We start from the raw sequence: 21,656 nt of genomic DNA, 5'->3' as shown, positions 1-21,656 counted from the left end.
GGCAGATTTCATCTTTTTTTCCTGGCCCTCTTAAAGAGTGAACTCGTGGGACCGCATCAGTATTGACAAACTTTTTCATGAAAGCATGATCAAGACCTCAGAGAGGAATCGGGAGTGTGACGGTGAGGGAAACAGAATGCAAATGCATTGGTGACCCGGGGTGTTACTTGTCAGAGGAAGGCTAAAATAAAACTAGGATTAAACACCGCTCTTCCTCACTCATCTCTGTCGTCATTATTTTTTTTTCTACCCCTCCATCTCATCCATTCCAGCCTTTTTTTTTCCATTCTGAAGATTCTACACAACCCAGAGTCTTCATTATTGCCTTATTAGCTTCAAAAATGATCATCTCAAACAGGGAACAGTCAGAGATTTTTCTCCAGATTCTTGCAATTATAATTTTTTTTTCCTTCGCTGCTGTCACAAAAAGACTTTTGGTTTAACAGGTGGGACCTAACATTTCTATCTACAATGCATCCAAGGCTACAATTATTTCTCTTCACTGAATAAGCAGCAGGCCGTTGAGTACGTCCCATTTAGCTTTGACAAGGTTCCCCAAGGTGGGCATTTGTAGTTCAAGGAACAAATTTAAAAATGACAGTTTGCTGGTTGCTTCTATCATCTTGACGATTCGTTTTTTTCATGTGAACCACTCAAAGTTTTCATATTTTAATCCTACATGCTATCCTGTAGTCTATACATATACACATGTATATGTACCTCACCGGCTGCCTTCCTGCTCTGATCTTATCCACCGCACTAGTGTAAAGGTGTAATTTTCTATCTATCTGTATTGAATGGGATATCTCCTCTCGCCAGAGGCAGATAAATGTAAAATCGTTTTTGTTGTGTGTGTGTGTGTGTGCGCGCGCGCGCACACATGCATGTGCGTGCGTGTGTGCATTCCACTGTCAACTTTGTACGTCATTCGCATCTAAGACGACCAATCACTACCACAGATAATCAGAACAGAAATGAAAACCTCAGTCGTACCCAAAATTCTGTATGTAAAGCTAAATATGCTAGCACGCAATAGGCCTTGTACACAAGAGCTTCATTTCGAAATATTTGGTTAAGAAATAGTTAATACAACAACATCCAGAGAGACACTCTTTCACCACTTCAATCTGGGACATCTAATTAGTCAAGGGTGTGTGTGTTTACACAACTCACCTCTTTTGCTCCCTTTTTATGAGTATTTTGGTCATTTTGGAACTGCTTGTTGTGGCATTAAAGATCTATCAGCGATGCACACACACACACTCCAACATGCACACACACACCTCTTTCTTTTGCTGCTACTGCCAACAGTGTTTCATTAAAACTCTCAGTAGTTTGTAGACGCCGGTGAATGTTTCCCCTGCTCTTTCCGCTCCCAGCAGCAGTTTTGTGAGGTTTTTGAAGTCCTTTTTATGAAAATTGGGCTCGACAGCAACAGCAGTTAGTTTAGCTTTTGTGTTTTCCTTGTTGTTGTTGTTGTTCCTTTTGATTTAGCTCTGGAATAATCCAAATACATGATTTTTCTCCTTTATCGACCCTGCCTCTCTCTGCCATTTTCCCTTCATCTCTCCATTCATCCTCTCTTCTACTCTCAGGCAGTACTATGAGATGCTGTACAACACTGCAGACGAGCTCCTGAACCTGGTGGTGGACCAGGGCGTTCGCTACACAGAGCTGGAGTACATCAACGCTCTGTCCTTACTCCACCGCAGTCAGACGGGCGTGGGTGACCTGAGCACCCAAAACACCCGCCTTCAGAGACTGAAGGAGATCATCTGTGAGCAGGCGGCCATCAAACAGGCCACCAAGGACAAAAAGATTACCACGGTGTGATGCTTCAAGGGCTCAGAGGAATGTTGGGTAAAGATAATGACTGGAATATATTAAAAGATAATCAATGAAAAGAAACTGTTCCCCAACCTTTATGTTTTTGCTTCTGCTGCACCGGATCTCTCTGTAGTCATTAAGTGGGTCATGTACGCAAGATTTTGCAGGACAGGAGATATTTAAGAATTGAAACATGAAATAAAAAGCTTCCTTTAGATATAGCTTATAATACGTGTGAAAACTGAGGGTGGAAAAGTGTGTCTTCTTCATTTCATCTCCAGTGATTCCTGTAATGAAACGCTGAGTTGTCATCGAGGGTTGACACAGATATACTTTCCTACACCTCTGGGACCACAGAAAATATGAAAATGAAAGGAAAATAAGAGTGCAGAAGGGTAACGAATGGAAATAGCCATGGGTCACTTAGAGGTTTGATGGTTATGTGAATGATATGCTTCGGCACACACCTGTTGGAGATCTTTGAAAGAGTGGTGCTGAAGTTGAGAGACTTGTAGAATCCATGTCAGAGTGTGTTCTGGTAGCTCATGGTGGTCCAACACCTTCACAAAGAACAACCGTCTTGCGACTAAAACCTTGTTGCATGTGTGTCCACTTCCAAAGGTAACTTAAATTGTCAGTTTATGCATTTAGAGAAGACACAACAAATGCAGCACAACCGCACCAACTCCATTAATCCCCCCCCCCCACTCCCTTCAGCTGCAGATAAAAGGCAATTGTGTTGGACACTCGCCCAAACTTAGACCCCATCTCATCTCATTTTCCTATTAGAACTAAACTGCTGCTCTCAATTACACCTCTATCTCTGCTCTCCTGGCGGCCCCCATGGGCCCACTGATTCTGTCTGCAATAACAGATGCCAGATTAGACTGTCTGAATGAGGCCACATCTTCCGCCTGCTGCCAATTTGGGTTGGTCCCCAAAGAATTTCCTCTTGCTGAGAATTGTATCATAGCTATAGCTGTTAAAATCTCTTTATCTGTTTTTTTTTTTTTTTTCAAACTTTACAGTTTGTGCAGTAAACTTAGTAAGTTAGAAAGTTGTGAGTGAACTATTTGCAACTTGGACATTCAAATGCTTTGTTTCAAAACCAGTGTGAGAGAACGCGATTGATCACACTGTGGACTTAAATGCACTTGTAATTTCTTGCCCCCCCACCCCACTACTCAAATCTTTAGTGTGAAGTCTTTCAAACTGAACCGATCATTTGAACCTGAGAGAGACGATCACAAATCACTCCCCTCCTGGCAGCCCTCCCTGTTTTTAGTTCATTAACTTGGGAGAGAAGTACTTAACGAGAGGAGGAGAAGGGGAATGAGAGCCCTGTCAATACTGCAGGGCCAACTCTGGTCTCCCTGAAGCCCACACAACAATCCATCATAATGACACACAGGCTGGGATCGATGAGAAAACAAGCGCCGGGCTGCTGATGCGTTCTCCTACCCAACTCTCAAATCTACAATTGGTGTTAAATCTAAACTCTGCTCATTCAGATGCTCACTTTTGTAAAGATATACATGGGAAACTTCAATACAGTGCTAATCTACTGCAACGTGTCGCTCCACGAATCACTCCTGCTGCCCCTGCAATTTTTGTTTTTTATTCTTTCATAGAAATATGTCACTTTTGTATCACATTTTTTTTGGTTTATTTGCAGTTGCATCTGATTTATCATTTTTTTATGTATAGACCACATATTAGTATTCCTAAATAAAATAAAACAGCCTCATTTCATGTCGTAATTGCTCTGAAATGTTTGTCAGTGCGCACACACTAAAATAAATAAATCCATATTCCAAAGGAATCTTATGTATTGTGGTTTTTTTTTCTCCTCCTTCATGTTTGGTTGAAAGCAGTCACATTTTCCACTAAAGGAAGTTCATACTTTGGGTAACACCTCTTCTACACAAGTATTTCGCTGTTTTGATGTGACAAAGATCTGCAAACCTCATACCAGACAAGCAAAACCGATCCAAAATCAACACTAGAAAATAAACTTCAGCATGAAGAGGAGTCTGTTGGAATCAGAAAAATAAACAGTGTAGCACCTCAATGTGTGTGTGTGTGTGGGCGGGCATTAATCCATTCATTTCAGTGTTTGGCTCAGTGTCATTTAAAATTCCTGGATTATAATATCAACACTGTTTTTACTGGAACCCTGAATTCACTCTGCAAAATGAAAACAAAAGTTTTCCACCACCAGGTACATGTATAACTGAGTATGTGAAACACACTAATATGCCTTTTTAACCTCAGACATTTTGATCTGTTTTCATAGAGAGGGTGTCACTAATAACATTAACATTGCAACTATTAATCCCATTTAGATGAGGCTATGACAATAAAGAAGCTACTGTAAATAGAATGCAGCCATTTTCTTTATTATCCAATTTAGTGGTTAGCTATTCAGAAAACCATGTAACCATTAGCTTAGTTTAGTAAAGGTAATGCAAATAATTTAATATCCATTTTTAGTTGAACCTTCACCCAGAAATGTTCCTCTTCGTGTTCAAATTAATTTTTTTGTCTGTGCTTGTTTACTTCCTGAGCCATGTTTAATTTTTCTTGTGTTTTCTTCATTGTTACCTCCTACCTGTAATATCTACTGAAAAGCAGCCTATAAATTGCACAGTAGATGTCCCTCTGCGCTTCACTAAACACTAAAAGCTGTTCCAGAATTTAGATTTTTACATACTTTAAGTTTTTCTAACTACCTTTTATGATATTTTCCCCGTAGTTTCGACTATTTTTCATGTTTTAAGTACAAATATTGGCCTACCGAGGTAGCGCTGTAAACAGTGGATTTCAAACCGCATTACCCACAGTTCCTTTCACCTCCCTCGCACTTGCCACAGCGTTGCTAGGCGACGAGTTCATGCTAAACTAAGAAGAGCATCCAAACTTGCAAGCTAGCTGGAAACGAGGCCATTTGAAAGTGTGTGTGAAAATTATCACGCTGTGTGCGAGTCAACGTCGAGTTGACGTCATGAAGTAATGTTAATAATCGAGTCAGCAGTCAAGCTAAGCGTCGCCTAGCTGCCGCCCCCAGGGTCCCTCCCTGACGGTCGGCTAACTGGGTAGAGGATCCAGCTTTGAGGACCTAGAGGAAAAAGAATGGAGGTAAGAATTACCACACCTTGCTAGTGATATTGTGAGTTTTCATACTTTTTTTTTTTAATTAACTTTTTTTTCTATTTTCTGTGTCTAAAATAGAAGCTAAACTGTGTTTTAGTGTTGAAAGGGCAGCGCAAATAATGCACTAATAAAGAAAACTTGGGATCAATGTCCACATCTGTTCCATTATGCAACAGGTAAAGCAGGTAACCTTGTTCAAGAGGTCTGGGAATGTGAAACAACACTTCAAGGTCAAATTATTTTGAAAAAAATCTTACAGTAATAGCTGCATGAGTAGAAAAAAAAGAGCATCTTGAGTAGCTTTTATCAGCATAAATGCGTGTATTGCATGAACGTGCATTTATGCTTGTAGAGACAGGAAGCTGTGAGCATATGCTTTTAGTGGCTTCCTGCCATACGCCTTAATATTTTATGTTTTAGTACGTTTTGTAAGTATTGCAGGAAACAACTGTTGTATAAAGTTTGCAGGACTTGTCCGGACTTATCATACCAGTTTTATCATTAAAACACCATATTTTATTTTATTTTTTTTTCATGTCAACAGAGAGATGATGTTTTAACTGCTGAGATGGTGTCCAGCTCTGTAGCCCACCTGGGACGCTCTGGAATAGGACAGCAGCACTCCTACCACCACCTGTCTCTGCCTGTATGACATATCCTAGACTATTACAGCTTGCAAATATCTTTAGCTCTTCATCTACAAAGTCAAAAATACCCTTGAAAATTATGATTAAATCCTCCTTTTATTTGCTGGATTGATTAAACCATGTAATTAAGATTGGATTTTTCTTGTTTTTTTTTTTTCCCTCAGAGTCACAATCTTCGGGACATCTCCGTTTTATGTAATTATGTTCATCTTCAAAAGCTGGAGCTGCAACACAACAAAATTAAAGGTGACTTTTTGTTCGAATGAGATGACTTTCAGACCGTTTAAATGAGCATGTGCATTATTTGGGGAGAGTTTTATAATAAGATGTAATTATTTTGCTTTCTCTGTCTCATCTTTTGATAAATTCCTGAAACTTTCATCACCTGCCAGACCTGTCCTGTGTGAGTCACATGCCCTTCCTTGTCATCCTTGATGCTTCTCACAACGAAATCTCTGACTTTTTTGGATTCCAGCCACCTAAGAACCTAAAGGTAATACAGGACCTTGAGCTGACAGGATAAGACAACATTTGATTGGTGGCTTGGGCTTCACTCTCCTGTACAATTCCCCCATGATAAGCCCGGATTTCCATAGCCCATCTGTAGTCACTTTGAATATGCTTACACGCCATTAAATGCCCTTGAATGACAGTGAACTTTTACGAAATTGAAAATTCTTTCCCACACTCTCTGGAATTAGTGGAATATATTCACTGAGATGTATTATAATGTGACTTTCATGTGCTACTGCTCCCTTTCAGGAGGCCAATTTCTCCCACAACTGCATGACCAAAATGAAAGATTTGTCAGCCTATGCATATCTGAGTAACCTGGATCTCGACTGTATCCTTGCTTGTACTCACACATGTCCTGTATAAACTGATAAATACCGTAACACATTTTTCCCTTGTGTATTATTAACTTGTGAATGCTCAGACAACAACATCAGTGAGGTCAGTGGTCTGGAAAAATGTTGCCAGCTCGCACGTCTCAGTCTGGCTCACAACAAGATCACAAGAATCAGCAGCCTGGACAACCTGCCGATTGTGGACCTCTGCCTCGTAGGTCTTCCTCTATTACAGTTTTAAATTAAGCAAGATGAAAGATGCATTTTAAATATGAACATGAGTATTTTTTATACATTTTTGCTATTTGTTGGCAGTTGTTCAGCAGTCTGTCCAATGAGCAATCCAATAGCTCTGCGAAGACAGTGCTATTGACTCTGTTTTCTTAGTCATTCTGCCCGTCATCTCTCAAAAGCTGTCCAGAATCCTCTGTTGACACAGTCTGTCATTCTGTGTCATCTTAGTCATTCTGACTGTCATCTCTCAAAACTGTCCAGGATTCCTGGCTGTCATCTCAGCCTGTCATTCTGTTTGTCATCTCAATCATTCTGATTGTCATCTGTCAAGTGCGTTCAGGGTCTTTTTTGCAGTCATCTCAGTCTGTCATTCTGACTGTCATGTCAGTCAGCCGGACTGTCATCTCAGTCATTCTGACTGTCATCTCAGACCCAAGACTCTCCAAAACCCCTTTAGACACCAGGTTTCAAGCACTCAACTCCTTTGAAGTACTGCACATGCCCAATTTGATGTTGATCGGATGAGCAGTTGTTGAGTTAATCAAGTCGCAAACATATGGATAGAGATTTCTTACATTTATAAATAGATGTCATCACTTCTCAGGGTTGTTTTCCTTCATGTGTTGTATATGTCATGTCCACACAGGGATTGTTGGAGTTACACAGGATGAGGTTCTTCCCAGTGTCTCAGTTCTTTTTTCCCCTCTACTCCCTCCTCCCATCTCTCTTTATGTCTCTATTTTTGACTGCATTCTTACATCCAGTGAAACCTTGGCTCCCTAGTCAACAACCACCATATGGTCCAACAGCAGACTTTCTCTTACATTGCTTTCTCTCACTCGCTCTCTTTCTCCTTGAGTGTGTGTGGATGTGCATGCTCTGTCATTTATCAGTGTGTGCTCATTGTTGGCAGCTATCATTCTGTCCGTGTCTGCCCTTGTCTGTTTGCTTTGGGACCAGCTACCAGTGTTTTGAGTAAGCCTGGACCGAGTTCAGCACTCAACACACACACCTTGTCCATCCACTGTCCACATAACCCCATCTGGGACCCCTCTTCCTCCCCATGCCGCCACCCTAAACACCCCTTTGAGCTAGCTTGTTCCCCAACAGCACCGACTGAGAGCTTCAAGGGACTATTTCAGTGACCCACCCCCACTGACAGCAGGTGATGCGCTTGGCAAGGGCATGGCGAGGTGTGGCCAGACAGCTAGATAACACCTTTAGTCAGTGGAATGGATTGAGGGGCAAACTGGGCACCCTGACAAGTAAAGCATGCTGAATTAGCAGCTCGCCAGCTGTTTGGCTGTCAGACCTCACTGTCAGAATTTAGTAGACAGATGCAGGCCTGCCACTCAATTCACCACAGAGGGGAAAGAGGGTTCAGGCACCCTGCAGAGCAGCCGTAACCTTCCCTTAATATTAAATAGTAGGAATCACTGACTCTATGTAAAGTAGAGGTGCTGGTCTGAAGCAGTTCATGTGAATGTGCATTTGCATGAATATCATATGCTTTAAAAGTGTCCTCTCTCACATCTGTGTGCAGAAGGGGAACCAGCTGGAGAGCACTGAAGGATTGAAGAACCTGAAGAATTTGCGAGTTCTCGATTTGTCCCTGAACCGTATCACAAGTCTTTCTGGCCTCCAGAACCTCCACATGCTGTGCTCCATCAACCTGGAGAAAAACCTGGTCCTGTTCAAGGAGACAACTTAGAATAAGGCTTCAGTAGAATATATTAACCTTTAAACTAATTTATAAAGTAAAAAAAATGCTGATCTGCGTCTCAAATTTAGTAAAACTAGGAAATTTATTCCACATGACTGAACTAGTATTGTGGGAGAATTTTCAAGTTTTGGTATCTGAAATTTTCTTTAATTCTTAATAAAATGTTCAGTATCATTAAATATTGTCGAAAATCTGTCCAGGATAGATCTGTAGGTGTATGGCTACAACTAACTATCTGCCGATTACTCTCATGATTAATCATATTGTCTATAAAATGGCATAACATTTTTCCAGAGCCTGAAGTGACAATTTCTTCTTTTGTCCTCCCAGTAGTCCAAATCCCCCAGACTCTTCATTTTCTCTGTCATTCAAGGCAAAAAGGCAGCCAATTCTAATTCTATCAATTAAGAGTCTCAGATAAGAAAACATATTTAAGAAAAAAACACAAAAAAAGTTTAATCGATAATCAAAACAGTTGGCAGAAAGTTTTCTTATTGCAGCTCTATGTAGTTGTTCATTTCATCGTGCTTCATCAGGATTCACAACGCTTTTTAAAATATTAACCCTGTCTTCGTTAGTAGAGCTAATCCACAAAATGATGAGTCTCATGTATTAGTAAGCATATTCAAGATTTAAAATTATTTTTAAATGTACTAATAATAGAATGTATGTATGTACTGTATGTTGTGTTTTATTTTTATTTATTTTTTTGTTTGTTTCAGATTAGTGAAATTCAAGAGTGCCAGCACATTCATGATTCGTTCCTGCTGAGGGATCTTAACCTGCTGGGAAATCCCATACAGGTAACCTAACTCATAACTGCCTACAGCCCCTACTGCTACCACTGTAGTATGGCAAAATGTATTACATCTGTACACATTTGCCATGGAAATGACATTTTTAGGAGCAGCCAGATTGCAGACTGTCAGTCATCTTCCTCCTTCAACATCTGACAGTGCTGGACAAAGAGAAAGTCACTGTTGAAGAGAAGGTATGAGTCGGTCTCGATCATTTTATGACTGGAGCCACTGGTGTAATTACACTGATATGATTTGTCCTTATTATCCAACTTTCTTGGATGGTTTATGACGCTTGGTTGCTCTCCCAGGTGGCATCGGTAAACAAGTACGACCCTCCTTTGGATGTGGTGGCAGCCAGGGATCACATGACCCAGCTGGTGTATCAGCTGATGCAGCACCAGGTTCTCTATGACAGGTTGGTACAGTACAAATGCACATCATCAATTCATAACCCTTCCTCTAAGTTGTCCTGAATACAAAACTGTTTATTTAGTTCAAATCAACTAAAGTAAAAGTTGCTTTTTGAGACAAGAACAGCATTTTATCTTCAGTGTCCTGAAAAGAAGAAATGGGCTTATGTATCAGCACTATTTTGGAAACATCCATCATCAGCAAACAGGCTGCAGCCAAAGCTAATTTACCATTCAACTTTGTGTCTCCCAGAACAAGCTCATCCATATTGTCCTCTTGGCTCCTGTTTATATTCACTGTAGGGGCAGCTTTCAAATGTGGTTTATGAGACTTCCCTCCTACCACAGGCTTTGGTTGGAGAGATCAGTGGTTCTGAAGCAGTGAGGTGAAAGTTTATCATAAACATCATGTTTGTCCCAGCAGTACTCTACCCTGTGTTGAGTCTCCATATCCCATGCTGGTGCTGACTGGTCCTCAAGGCTGTGGGAAGAGAGAGCTGGCTCACAGGCTGTGCCAAGAGTTCAGCGATTACTTTGCTTATGGGTCAGTATTTCTATTGATGCACACAGAAAAGTTATTGCACACGCGCACATTAGTGCGTGGACATAATAGGCATATTAATACAAAAATATTAAGCTCATGCAAAACCTTTACTCCATACACTGTTTATACGGACTATTTCATGACAGCGATAACTTAAGGCTTTTGGACATCTCGTGATCCAAGATCATGATCAAGGCATGAAAGCAGACTAATAAATTTTCCCAGTTCCTTCCCCCTTTTTGATCATTAGATTTACAGTAGTCTGCCTTCCAGCACAGTAAGGGCTTACTTAGGGAGAGGTCAAGGATCTCACTGCAGGTACACGAAGGCCCCATATCCCACGCCGGAAAATGGGTTAAAATACATATGAAAGTGTGGGAAAACCATACAGAGGCCGTGAAGAAAAAAACAAACCAAAAAAAAGAAGACAATCAATCCAAGGAAGTAGTTGAATGTGAAACTGATGCTTGCACTTCAGTGGCATTCTAACACTGATAGTTGTGATTGGTTTTATAAATTAAATGGACTAACTAGCTATTTGAATCGCATTTTCAATTTGCTGTTTACCACAATCAGAACATTACTGTATCCGTCAACCCCACATAATATTATACAACGGAAATAAATCATCAGCTGGTCCTCATTCATGAAATCGTCTTATACACTATTAGAGTTTTATTAACCCTTAGTTTTTTCTTCCAGACAGGAAATGAAGCCCTTTTGGCTATTTGTAACTCCTTGCTCCTGACTTCTGTTGTTTATATCTCTCGGAACTGCCACTTGTGAATTTTGAAGTGTTTATGTGTCTTAAAAACAGCTGTTGCTGACAGGCGGTTAAATGAGTCAGCTAATGTCATAATGCCGACAGCGGAAGAAGCGCAAAGCTAATTGTGGTGACATTGAATTTGTGTGTCAGCTTTTGCTCATAGGATAACAGTAGATATGTGACTGTGACAAATGCATTTCCTCTTCAAAACTCACAACTTCAAAGCAGGATGTTTTATTTTTATGAACGTTATGTTACGTTAGGGCAGTCCAAACTTGAGTTGACTTGCAAACTTTCAGGTTGGTCGATAAAAAAGTGTAATCTTGACAGCACTTTACTGCTATTAGGCTTTGGTTCTTGTCTATAAGACAAAGTTTAGGGCAAAACTTCTATGGCGTGTAAGATCAAATTTATTTAGAAAAACATTTCATGAATGGGGCTGAATGTAGATGAATTTAATTTGAGATTGTGGTGAAAAGAGATCAGTCAATCCATACACACCTAATTGTATATGGAGGGAATAATATTTCATACATTAAAAAAAATGCAGCTGCAAAGACAAATATATCTATCTGCAGACGGCTAGGATGGAGTATAAGACCCAGTGATGGGATATCTAGTTAATGACATATCCTTGGCTACCCTGTGTTTGGTTTTACTGTCTGGAACATTCCAAAAGCCTGATCTTGTCCTGAAACTCAGCCCCTCTTTTTATTAGCGCCTCGTATTTAAGATCTGGAATTTTTCAAATACTTGTACATCATAAATAATTTGGCTAGATATATCAAATGAAATGCCCAGATGGTGTATTTCTGTGCTAATCTTGTGTGTGTGTGTTTGTCTGTTCACACAGAACCTGTCATACCACAAGAGGGCCCTACTATGGAGAAGAGAATGGAAGCGATTACCATTTTGTCAGTGAAGAAGACTTTCAGAACATTATTCACATGGTGCGTTTGCTTTTCCTCTCTTAAATTTGAGGAAATGGCAGTAGAATGCTCCAGCACGGGATCCTTCTGTGTGGAGTCTGCATGTTCTCCCTGTTCCTGTGTGGGTTCTCTCTGGTACTCCAGCTTCCTCCCACAGTCCAAAGACATCAAGAGGGGACGAGGCTGATTGATCCTCTAAATTGACCGTAGGTGTGGCTGTGAGTGTGAATGGTTGTCTGTCTCTGTGTGTTGGTCCTGTGATGGACTGGTGACCTGTCCAGGGTGAACCCCGCCTCTCGCCCGAAAGCCATCAGGATAAGCGGTAGAAAATAGATGGATGGATGGATGGATGGATGGCAGTAGAATGATCTGCACTCAATCTCTGGTTATTCAAATGTATTCTTGGTTTTAAAAAAGGTGCCCTTGATTCATCCATCCATCGATCCATCCATATTCTTCCGCTTATTTTGTAAAGGGTCGTGGGGGGGCTGGAGCCTATCCCAGCAGCTTCCAGGCCAACGCATATAGACAGACAACCATTCACTCTCACAGTCACACCTACGGTCAATTTAGAGTATCAATTAGCCTCGTTCCCTCTTGATGTCTTTGGACTGTGGGAGGAAGCTGGAGTAGCAGAGAGAATCCACACAGGAACAGGGAGAACATGCAGACTCACACAGAAAGACCCCGTGCCCGAGCCAGGGCTCGAACCCAGAACCTTCTGTCTGTGAGGCAACGGTGCTGACGACTGCATCACTGTGCCACCCACTTGATTCATATAACTTGAATTTTCAACCTTAATTCACTCACTGTTTATCATGAGCAGTTGAGATAATTAGCTTTGCATGAGTGGATGATTTTTTTTTTCCACTTTAACTTTGAAAGATTTGGTCGAGTTTTCTGATAAGGTGTTATATTAATTGACTTTTACCTCTGAATGAGTTGCTACTACAACACTTTCCTTGCAAGTGATGATTATGAGCATGAGGCAGCACTGAGAACTAATGGTTTCTGATTTTATCTGCATCAGTTTGTTCTCGTGTTAATCAACTTGCTTTCCCTCTGTGCAAAAACGGCATGCTAATATGTTGTAAAGATAACCAAAGCAGCTTTTTTATACTAAGAAAACTTGACATCTGGGACACATTTGTTTTTAATTTTATCCCTCTTGCTAAATTGCCTGGTATGTATTAGTGGTGTGGGAAGAATGGAGGTTTAGGTCATGTGATTTACACTCTGAGTGCTTTGATGCTGTTATTGATGCCTTCTGTCTTCACAGGAGGTGGATCAGGTTAACTTTACAGTCTGTCAGCCTCCTTTTGCTTCTTTTTCTCCTTCCATCCTTTTGTTGTTAGCTACTTGGTTTATAGCCGTCCCATCTTTTCCCTTTCTACTCCTCTTTCTTTCACCTTTCATCAGCTGCCCTCTTTTCTCTACCGTTCGCTCTGTCAGATGTGCTTTTTGGTAACTATGCAATCATAACCTCTTGAACTCACTGTTTGTGGCTCTTATACATCATTAACCTCAATCAGCAGTCCTTAGCACTTCTTACTGCTCTGAATTGTGCTGTAAACACAGGGAAGTGCTGTGTAATTTTATCTGAATAGTGTTGGTGCCAAGTCTCATCATGTTGAATCAAAACAATCACGTTTGAAGGCTTTTCACAGACCTATTTGGGATGCTTGAGGCACAAAAACAGAACACTTCAGGGAGCTTCAGTTCCCTTTGGACTGAACATTTTGGACATTATCTGTGAACTGTCAGTAAAAGAATATTCAAAAATGTAATGAGTTCTCTCTAATTTATCGTTGGTAAGGTAATGTACTGTTTTGTAATTTAAACAGTCCTCAAATGCAAAGAGGAGAGTGTTCTGTTTTGAAACTTAACCAAATAAATCCCTGTAAAGTTAGTCAGTTTATTGCTCATCATGTTCTATGTTACATAAACTGGCCCTTTTCAATATAGATGTTACAAAAATCTATGCTTTTAATGGCCGTGTGTCAAACCACTGAAATATCCAGAGCACTGGAATGGCTATAGAGAGAAAAAATATATGTTGCGTAGCCCGAGGATATGTATTTTTCCCTGGCTTCTATGAATTTGTGGCTAAAAGGATATAACTTGTTCCTTTAATTTACTTATTTGAAGACATAAGAGATATCATGTTCCTTTAATTCAGTTTTTGGGGACCATAATATGAATAATGTTCCCTGAAATAAATCAAAGTACGGGAACACATTATCTTATCAAATACTTCATTTGAAGAACCAAGTTATGTCTTGTGGCCTCGAAATAACTTAATTGAAGAAACAAGCTGTACTTGGCATCAAAGTAATTTAATTTAAGCAACAAGTCGTATCTTGTGGCCATGGCATATATACGGTTTTCTTTAATATATTTCAGGGCTTTGATCAAGTCAAGACATATTTCAAGAAAATAGTACTATGATATCCTGGAAAAATAAAAGAACATTACGCCAAATTTTGCTTAAACTCATTGTCTGAGTTTATACAATTCTGAGTTTACATTTGCAATCATAAATTAAAAAGCAATGACATTGCCAACTGTATTGAAGCTTTTCACGGGTTATAAATTATGCTGTTACAATAAAACTGCCCTAAAAGAATACAAACTTAAGGTCAGGGGTCACCAGGTCAAGGGTTCAGAGCACAGGTGAGCAAATGACTTCAGGTTGTTAATCGAGACAGAACATGCTAGGCCTGTGTACAAACGATTGTGTCTTCTCTCGTGGATAAATGGAGCTCATAACTGTGACAAAATGATGAATACTGGAGCAATAAAATGTTCCACAAAAATCTTAACTGGAAATTTCCATTTAGGGTAAGTTCATTCAGACTATGCAGTACGGGGGCCACAGGTATGGTCTGACCAGAGATGCCATCGAGAATGTGGCCAAAGAAGGACTCGCTTGCTGTGTGCACATGGAGCTAGAGGTGCGTATGAGAAGGTCGTGCTTACCAATTTGGTCAATCAAGACTGATACAATACAGGAAAGATGTGTTAGTGACAGGGACAGCTTCTTACTGTTAGTGGAAAAGAACAACTAAACTGTGTGTGAATTTTACACACGGTTCTGATACAGCATCCTGTCGAGATTGTTAAAATGCAGCTTTTTATTTAGGAATAGACATCCCTTACATTCAAGCTGTCACTAAAAGAGCTCACACGATGCTTCTAAAGCCTGCTAGGTACATTTCTGCATTTACAGTATGTAGAGTTTGTGTCTCTGGTGATATTCCTACACCGGCTGAACTGCTAACTTGAATGTGGATAAATAACTTAGTCATCCACCTCTTTGAAATGTTTTGATCATGATACCAAATCGATCAATTTCTGATCGTAAAACATGTAATTTCACAGCAGTTGTGTGAATCTTGAAACAATTCATCTGCTAATTTACAGCAGCAAAACGGTGACAATGGAGTAGACGACAGCAGCGCCTATCGCAAAAACAAGTGACAGTTGCTTGTAATGACTCTTACTGCCAGAAGATGGAGACAAAAAGGCCATACTATAGCTTTAAAAGAGCCTATAGTTTAAAAGTCACATTACAGTTGATCCAAAACTGTCTTTGCTTGATTTGGGGTGGACTGATACATTTGCATAATTTTGTTTAGTGAAGTTGTTCACCCTATTCTGTTCATATCCTTTTGCAGGGTGTTTTGAGTCTAAAGAACAGCTACTTTGAGCCTCGATACATCCTGCTCATCCCTACCCAAGTAGAGAAGTACATTGGTCACCTTCAAAGCCGGGAACTCTACACTTCTGCACAGATTGACATGGCAGTGTCACGAATTGAGCTCTACGCCAAATTCAACAGGCAGCGCCCCGGCTTCTTTGATAACGTTATCCCCTCTGGTACGGCAAGTGATGCCATTGAGTTTTAAACTTCCAAATTTGAAGCCAAGAAAAGTCTTTGAATTTTGGAAAAAATAAATCAGTAAGAGAGCAAGTTTGGTGTGACTGCTCTGTTCACAGGCAGTTTGTCACCACGGTGCTTCACAAAGATAAACATACCCTTGCTTTAGTACAGCCAGAGCAAGTGTCATTGGTATAGCCTTAGATAAATTAACACACTTCACTAAAATCCATACACTACACTTTCTATCCAATTACCACATGTATTAAGGGTACGTAGCGGCAGAATAGCTGTGTTTATCATTCCCTCATGAAAGCACTCAGACAGTTTAGCTGTTTTCTTAATGAGATGAACATACAGCCAGCGCAGGACACTCATCACTTTTATGCACTGCTAGCGAGCACCTCATTACACGAAGGGCATCATCCCCATATCTTTGATTCATTACTGTTTGATGGTAGATGCATTGGCTGTGTGTGTGTACGTGTGTGGCTGTGCATCTATGTGTCTGTTTGTGTGTGTAGATAACTGGGAAGAAGCCTACCAGATGCTGGGGCAGGTAGTGAAGGATTACTTGTTGCTGGAGGAACAGGTAAAAGGAGTGAACAACAACAGGGCATCACCAGACAGCACCTCCACAGGTGCGTGGTTGTTCATTTGCTCATTAGCAAAGTTTCAGGCTGCTAATCGAGTGAGTCCAATTAAAGCTCATTCACTGTCATCTTGTGCAGTCTTTTTTTTTTTTTTTTTTTTAATAGATGCACATGTTCCAATAGGTGTATAATATAGTAGACAATAATTGAATTGTTAGTGGCATTCAACTGGGTTTCATAATCATACGGAACAATAATTGAATGTACAACAGACAGAAATAGTTTTAACATGGCAACTTTTCCACTTTTGACATTCCACCATAGAGCTAGACATAGTCCCAGTCATAGCATCATCTAGAGGTCACAGAAAGAAAGCCTGATGTAACAAACATTTGGTCTACATCAAATTTACTCTGCGTTGTCTACATGTGATGCACATCAACATCATATATAATAAGTGTGTTCTCTAGTGCCACATGTGGCTATGTGGCACTAGAGAACACTAGAGAAATGGTATTTTCCCCATATTGCATCCAGTAGTCTGCTCCTTCATGCAAAATCGAAATATGATCAGATTTCACCTCCCTCTGGCTCTGTGGAACAGCCACACATGCCAACGCTGCTTTTTATCTATGCTTTGGCTCTCCTCAGGTGCCCTCTAGTTTGTTTCACAACCACTTTTGTAAATGTGGGGAGCGTGCAGAATGTCTTAAAGAATTTGTGCCTTTTTGAAGTATCTTTCCTCCCACATTGAGTATGTTTTGGGTTCATATCTGTGTACAGCATCTGCCCTATTGTTGCATGTAGATGAACACATCAACCTTCCAATCAAAATTCTGTGTCATGAGCAGTCAGTTACCAATATTATAAGCTGATATACAGTATCTGTTTCTTTCTTTTCCCATCCTCAGGTCAGGGGCCAGAGGAGAAGCCACCCCCAGACCCGTCAAGGTCAGGATCAGCCACTGTGTCATACTCAGCCACAGCTCTTGAACCCTCAAATCCCTCCCACAGAAACTATTCCACCAAGATTCGGGCTCAGTTCTGCTCCCAGAGGAGCCCCACTGTGAGTCACATGATGTCTAATGAAACATTTATTGGCAATGGAGCTTGTGGTTGAATGCTAAATAGAGAAAGCTTGTCCCGATAAAGTGTATAGTGAAATAATTATCTACCAGGATGGCGCTTTCTTTCTCATTACAATCCCCTATCCATCATTACTCCTGTCAGATTGCCTTCCCCGTTTACCATTGTCATCTTTTCTCATCTGCTATTCTTGTTTCTCTTCCTGTCAAATCCCCTCGACGACTCTTGTTCCTGCAGGAGTTAGCTTCCATCAGGAGGCGTGAGCAGCTGGTGAGAGAGGCTATAGTGGGGAAGAGTCCAGGGGTCTACAGTCAGCTAATCAAAAGGTTCATTATAAGTAGCACACACTTCACTACGCTCCAGTACTTAAATTCAAGTTGGCACTCTCTGCTGGGCTAAATTGCTTTAATTGGTGCCCTTGTCCTAACTGCAATTCGATGGTATGTTTTGGGTGATTCTTTGACCTTAAGGGTTAAGTAGCAGATGCCCAAATGATTTGTACCTGACGATCTGCGAACACAGTTAGCTTGTGTGGTATTCACACCTCGCAAACATACTAAATAAAGAATAAATGGCTGTAGCTTTGTAAGCGACGATTGAGTGCAAATGCTTTTCAATATGATGGATAGAGGTGATGAGGGATTATTAAAGTTAGTCCTTTTTTATCTCAGCTCTCCTCAGACAGCATCATCATCACTGCAGAATCATGATCATGATACCCATTTTAGTGACGACAGCAGGTAAGGTCACACATACTCATAATGCATTTAGAAACTATTGCTGGTAAAAATCACAAGGGAGTACATTTGCTACTACTGCTACAACAAATATTTCTGACTAAATTTGAGATGGACCTGGCCGACCCACTAAGAGGACGACATCAATTTCTGTTGTCACCAGGTGGCGCTATGTTTAATCCGCCCCCAAATTTAATGGATGCGTCCTCATCTCATTCCGCACCCCTCCACAAAATTTAGTCTAAATCGGTCTCATTAGTTTTCGCTTAATCCTGCTGATTGAGAGACAAACAGCACCAAAATAAGTTTACCTCCACGCTGGAGGTAGAACTGTGTAGGATTTTACTTTATATATTTTATAGATTGATAATGACAGCTTTATGATATCAGGCTCAAGTCTTTTATTTTCATATAAAACAATGTCAAGCTAAAGATTTAGGATGAGGAAACTGCTTTTTGCGGTCGTAATCCATAGGCCGGTTTTTACAACAGAGGCTCACTTTTATAAGGCCCTTTTATAAGTACGCACAAATACAAGCGCTCGTAAATCTCAATTTTATAACTTCTGCTGCTTTTGACTCCCCAGCATGTATGCGTATCCAATAACAGGGCGTATAGCACTGCAAATATTATTGTAATCTCTTGGTTGTTGGATTTTACTCGTCGATCTAAGTGTGTTTCATTATCTTTTCTTGTAGCATTTTAAATATATTTGTGCTGAACTATACAAATGTACTCCCTCCCTCTGGATTTATCCTTTCACCAAATGTCTGTCAACACAATTGGAGTGATACCCCCAGTATGAACAGTTTAAAATCCAGCATTACTCAGCCACTTTGGTATTTCTGTAGAGAATTCCAGACGTGTATTCTTGTCAGCACCAATCTTAGGAGGGATGTGTCTCTACTTGTGTCGATCCCACTGTTGTATTTGTCTGTATATACTTTTGCATAGCCATGCATGTTTATATGAGTTATTTGTTTGTTTGTTGAGTTCTAATAGTCACACCTTCTATATCAAGGCATCAAAGCGTAGTCTTCTCAAAAGCACAATCTTCTTGCAGAATCTCCCTTGACATTGTTTGTTTTTCTGTCTTTCGTCAACCTTAACAACCTTATTTTTGTTTGACTCTCCCACAGTACTCCTCGCACTGCATTAATTTCTCTCCCTCCCTCTTCTCTCTGTGTCTGTCCCATTTTCCCCCGACACTCTAAATGTTATTTGTTGTTCCTTCCATCTGTTCTTTTTCAAATAGCTCAGATGAGTCTCATGCCAGTTCAGTGCTGTCTGTGCCCAGTTCAGCTGGGGCCTTGTCTTGCTCAGTGGAGCCACATGATATCTCCATTCTGGAAACACACAAAGGTTAATGATGGGTTCTTATTTTATAATTTTGTGGGTATTCCTATTGCCAATGCTTATATCAAATCAAATATTCATATTGCAGAATGCACGACACCTGGACAAACCTCAGATCCTGCTTGTCCAGACACAGGTCAGGCAGCTGCCCTCATGACTCCCGCTCCTGAAAGACGCCCAGGATCCAACGCCAAACCCATCCTGCCACCCATCCCTACTGGACGCAAGACACCTGCAAGCCCAGCTCCCTCACCCAGGCCTAACCCAGCTGGCAGATAGGAAGAGGAGGCAAATGAAGAGGGATAGTCATGAAGGTTTTTGAAGATGTGATAGAAAAAAATAAATGTTATCAGCATTAACAGAGAAAAGTGTATAAGTGATTGAAATGTCAGGTTATGGGCTAGATGTCTGTGTAGGTTCTCATTCATCCAGGTCATCGTAGATCGAAGCCAGATTTTACTTCGCTTCGATCTGTTATGGGCTAGAGAACACCTAAAATCTGTTATGAGTAAAATCACACATTTGTCGTTATGCGACCACAAACTACACAGTTTTCCATATGATACAATTATTATAATGTATTTTTTTTATATTATAATAATTATTACATCAAACTTCTAAAAAATTCCATCAACTTCCTCAAAGTCAAAGGCTGTTTGTTTTTTGTTTTTTTAGGATTTTCCTGTCATAAATAAGATAACTCTAAACACAAATTTATATATTTTTGTTCTAGGACTTAAAATATGTCAATAAATACCACACTTTTAAATTCCAAAGCCTAATATGTGTCTCTAAAGTGGTGGTGCTAACAAGTCGGCTAAATTAGTCTCCAGAGTTGCGGACATGAAAAATTCCCAACCCAAAAACAGGACCAGCATGGAACAAGCTGGCCGCTCTGATGCAGTTCATGTTAGTTTATTACTTCTAAGGATTGAGGAGGAAAAGTGTTACTTTTTCAAACAAAATGTGCAAGTGTCATATTAAGGGAACCCGGAGCGATGCTAACCATCAGTGTCGGTGAAAATTTTAAACTGCAAATTTTTGTGTGGCTTCTGAAGTCTACCTTTGCGTTTACGTCATTCTACACATTGATGCGCAAACATTCAACTGTAGAAACAAGAAGAAAAACACGTTTCTGACTGGAGGGGGACTTAATTTCATTGTCAGCACTTGCCTTTTTTCTCTGATCTCTTATCTCCTGCCACGACACGACCGGATTGTGTGCGCTCACTATTTGGCCGATAGGTAATGACGTTAATGAGGATATATTTGGGGGTTACAGCATAATTATAGGAGGGGTTGTGCTTTTCCTCCTCATATAATAATGGTCTGACTTGCCTAAAGGTATATATCGTTGACACACATAATGATTCCGTTTCCATTATGTGACATTTGCAGTCATTGCCAGTCTGTTGTGCTAAAATAGATTCACATTCCGTGTTGTAGCCTTAATCTGCAGATTATATGCTCATTTTAGAAAAGTTCGTGCCTTGTTTCATAATTGTAACATTTAATTTCCTGGCAGTCAAGTAGCATTATCTTTCCTACTCCTCAGTAATCTCATCAAATTAGATTTGCCATTGACATATTAATGTCGATTTTTTTATGTGTTGCATGGAGTTCTTGTCATCGTGTGATAAACACATCATTAATCTTGATCTCCACTAATGGGATTTTCTATTCAACTGGAAATCTGCGTCTGTATGGAAGTTGATGACGTTGAGGTACTGAACAGAGAGCCGTCAGAAAAGTTTGTGTGTCTCTCTTGCACGCTGTATGTGTTGCGGTGTTCATTTTGGATTCAGTAGTGAACTCAAATGATCAACTGTCGCAGATGTTAGCATTGCTTATTTAACTGGTGCCTCAGACAGTCTACTTGTAGATGCATGTGAGTGTGCACATGCATGTTGTGTGTCCTTGGCTGTGTGTGTGTGTGTGTGCGCGCGCGCGTGCGCGCACCACCGCTACAGAAACATACCTGGCCATCCATCACTGTCTGTCTTGCTCTCAGGCAGCAGCTGTTGCAGTCCTGTCATAATTCTTTGGCAGTTTGAAGCCAGATATTGTCTTGTGGGGCCCCTGGGGTCTAACCTACTTACACTGCAGTCTGCTCTCCTCACTTT

General features: G+C 40.5%; 2 protein-coding genes across 2 annotated transcripts in view; both read left to right on the top strand.

Moving 5' to 3' along the window:
• The window catches only part of exoc4 (exocyst complex component 4), a 119,358-nt gene extending 115,709 nt beyond the window's left edge, over window positions 1-3,649 (top strand). Inside the window, exon 21 of the mRNA XM_086202069.1 lies at window positions 1,596-3,649. Coding sequence (XP_086058195.1) covers window positions 1,596-1,833 — 238 coding nt within the window. The 3' untranslated portion in view covers window positions 1,834-3,649. The remainder of the gene's footprint in view (window positions 1-1,595) is intronic.
• Window positions 3,650-4,688: 1,039 nt separating this feature from the next.
• On the top strand, window positions 4,689-21,388 carry lrguk (leucine-rich repeats and guanylate kinase domain containing). Its single transcript, XM_086202068.1, has 20 exons — window positions 4,689-4,965; window positions 5,525-5,626; window positions 5,792-5,873; window positions 6,020-6,120; window positions 6,390-6,471; window positions 6,565-6,689; window positions 8,253-8,396; window positions 9,155-9,235; window positions 9,337-9,423; window positions 9,541-9,647; window positions 10,064-10,186; window positions 11,806-11,902; window positions 14,722-14,835; window positions 15,559-15,760; window positions 16,286-16,402; window positions 17,266-17,420; window positions 17,678-17,766; window positions 18,112-18,180; window positions 19,433-19,539; window positions 19,622-21,388. Exons 1-20 carry the CDS (start codon window positions 4,960-4,962, stop codon window positions 19,810-19,812), a joined length of 2,181 nt encoding a protein of 726 aa, XP_086058194.1. The 5' UTR covers window positions 4,689-4,959; the 3' UTR covers window positions 19,813-21,388.
• Window positions 21,389-21,656: the final 268 nt, after the last annotated feature.

Source organism: Aulostomus chinensis, chromosome 4, assembly GCF_037954235.1.
Source record: "Aulostomus chinensis isolate RoL2024-O1b breed Wild chromosome 4, RoL_Achi_v1.0, whole genome shotgun sequence".
Taxonomy (NCBI): domain Eukaryota; kingdom Metazoa; phylum Chordata; class Actinopteri; order Syngnathiformes; family Aulostomidae; genus Aulostomus; species Aulostomus chinensis.
The sequence above is the reverse complement of the archived record's forward strand: the minus strand, read 5'-3'. Positions and strand labels throughout refer to the sequence as shown.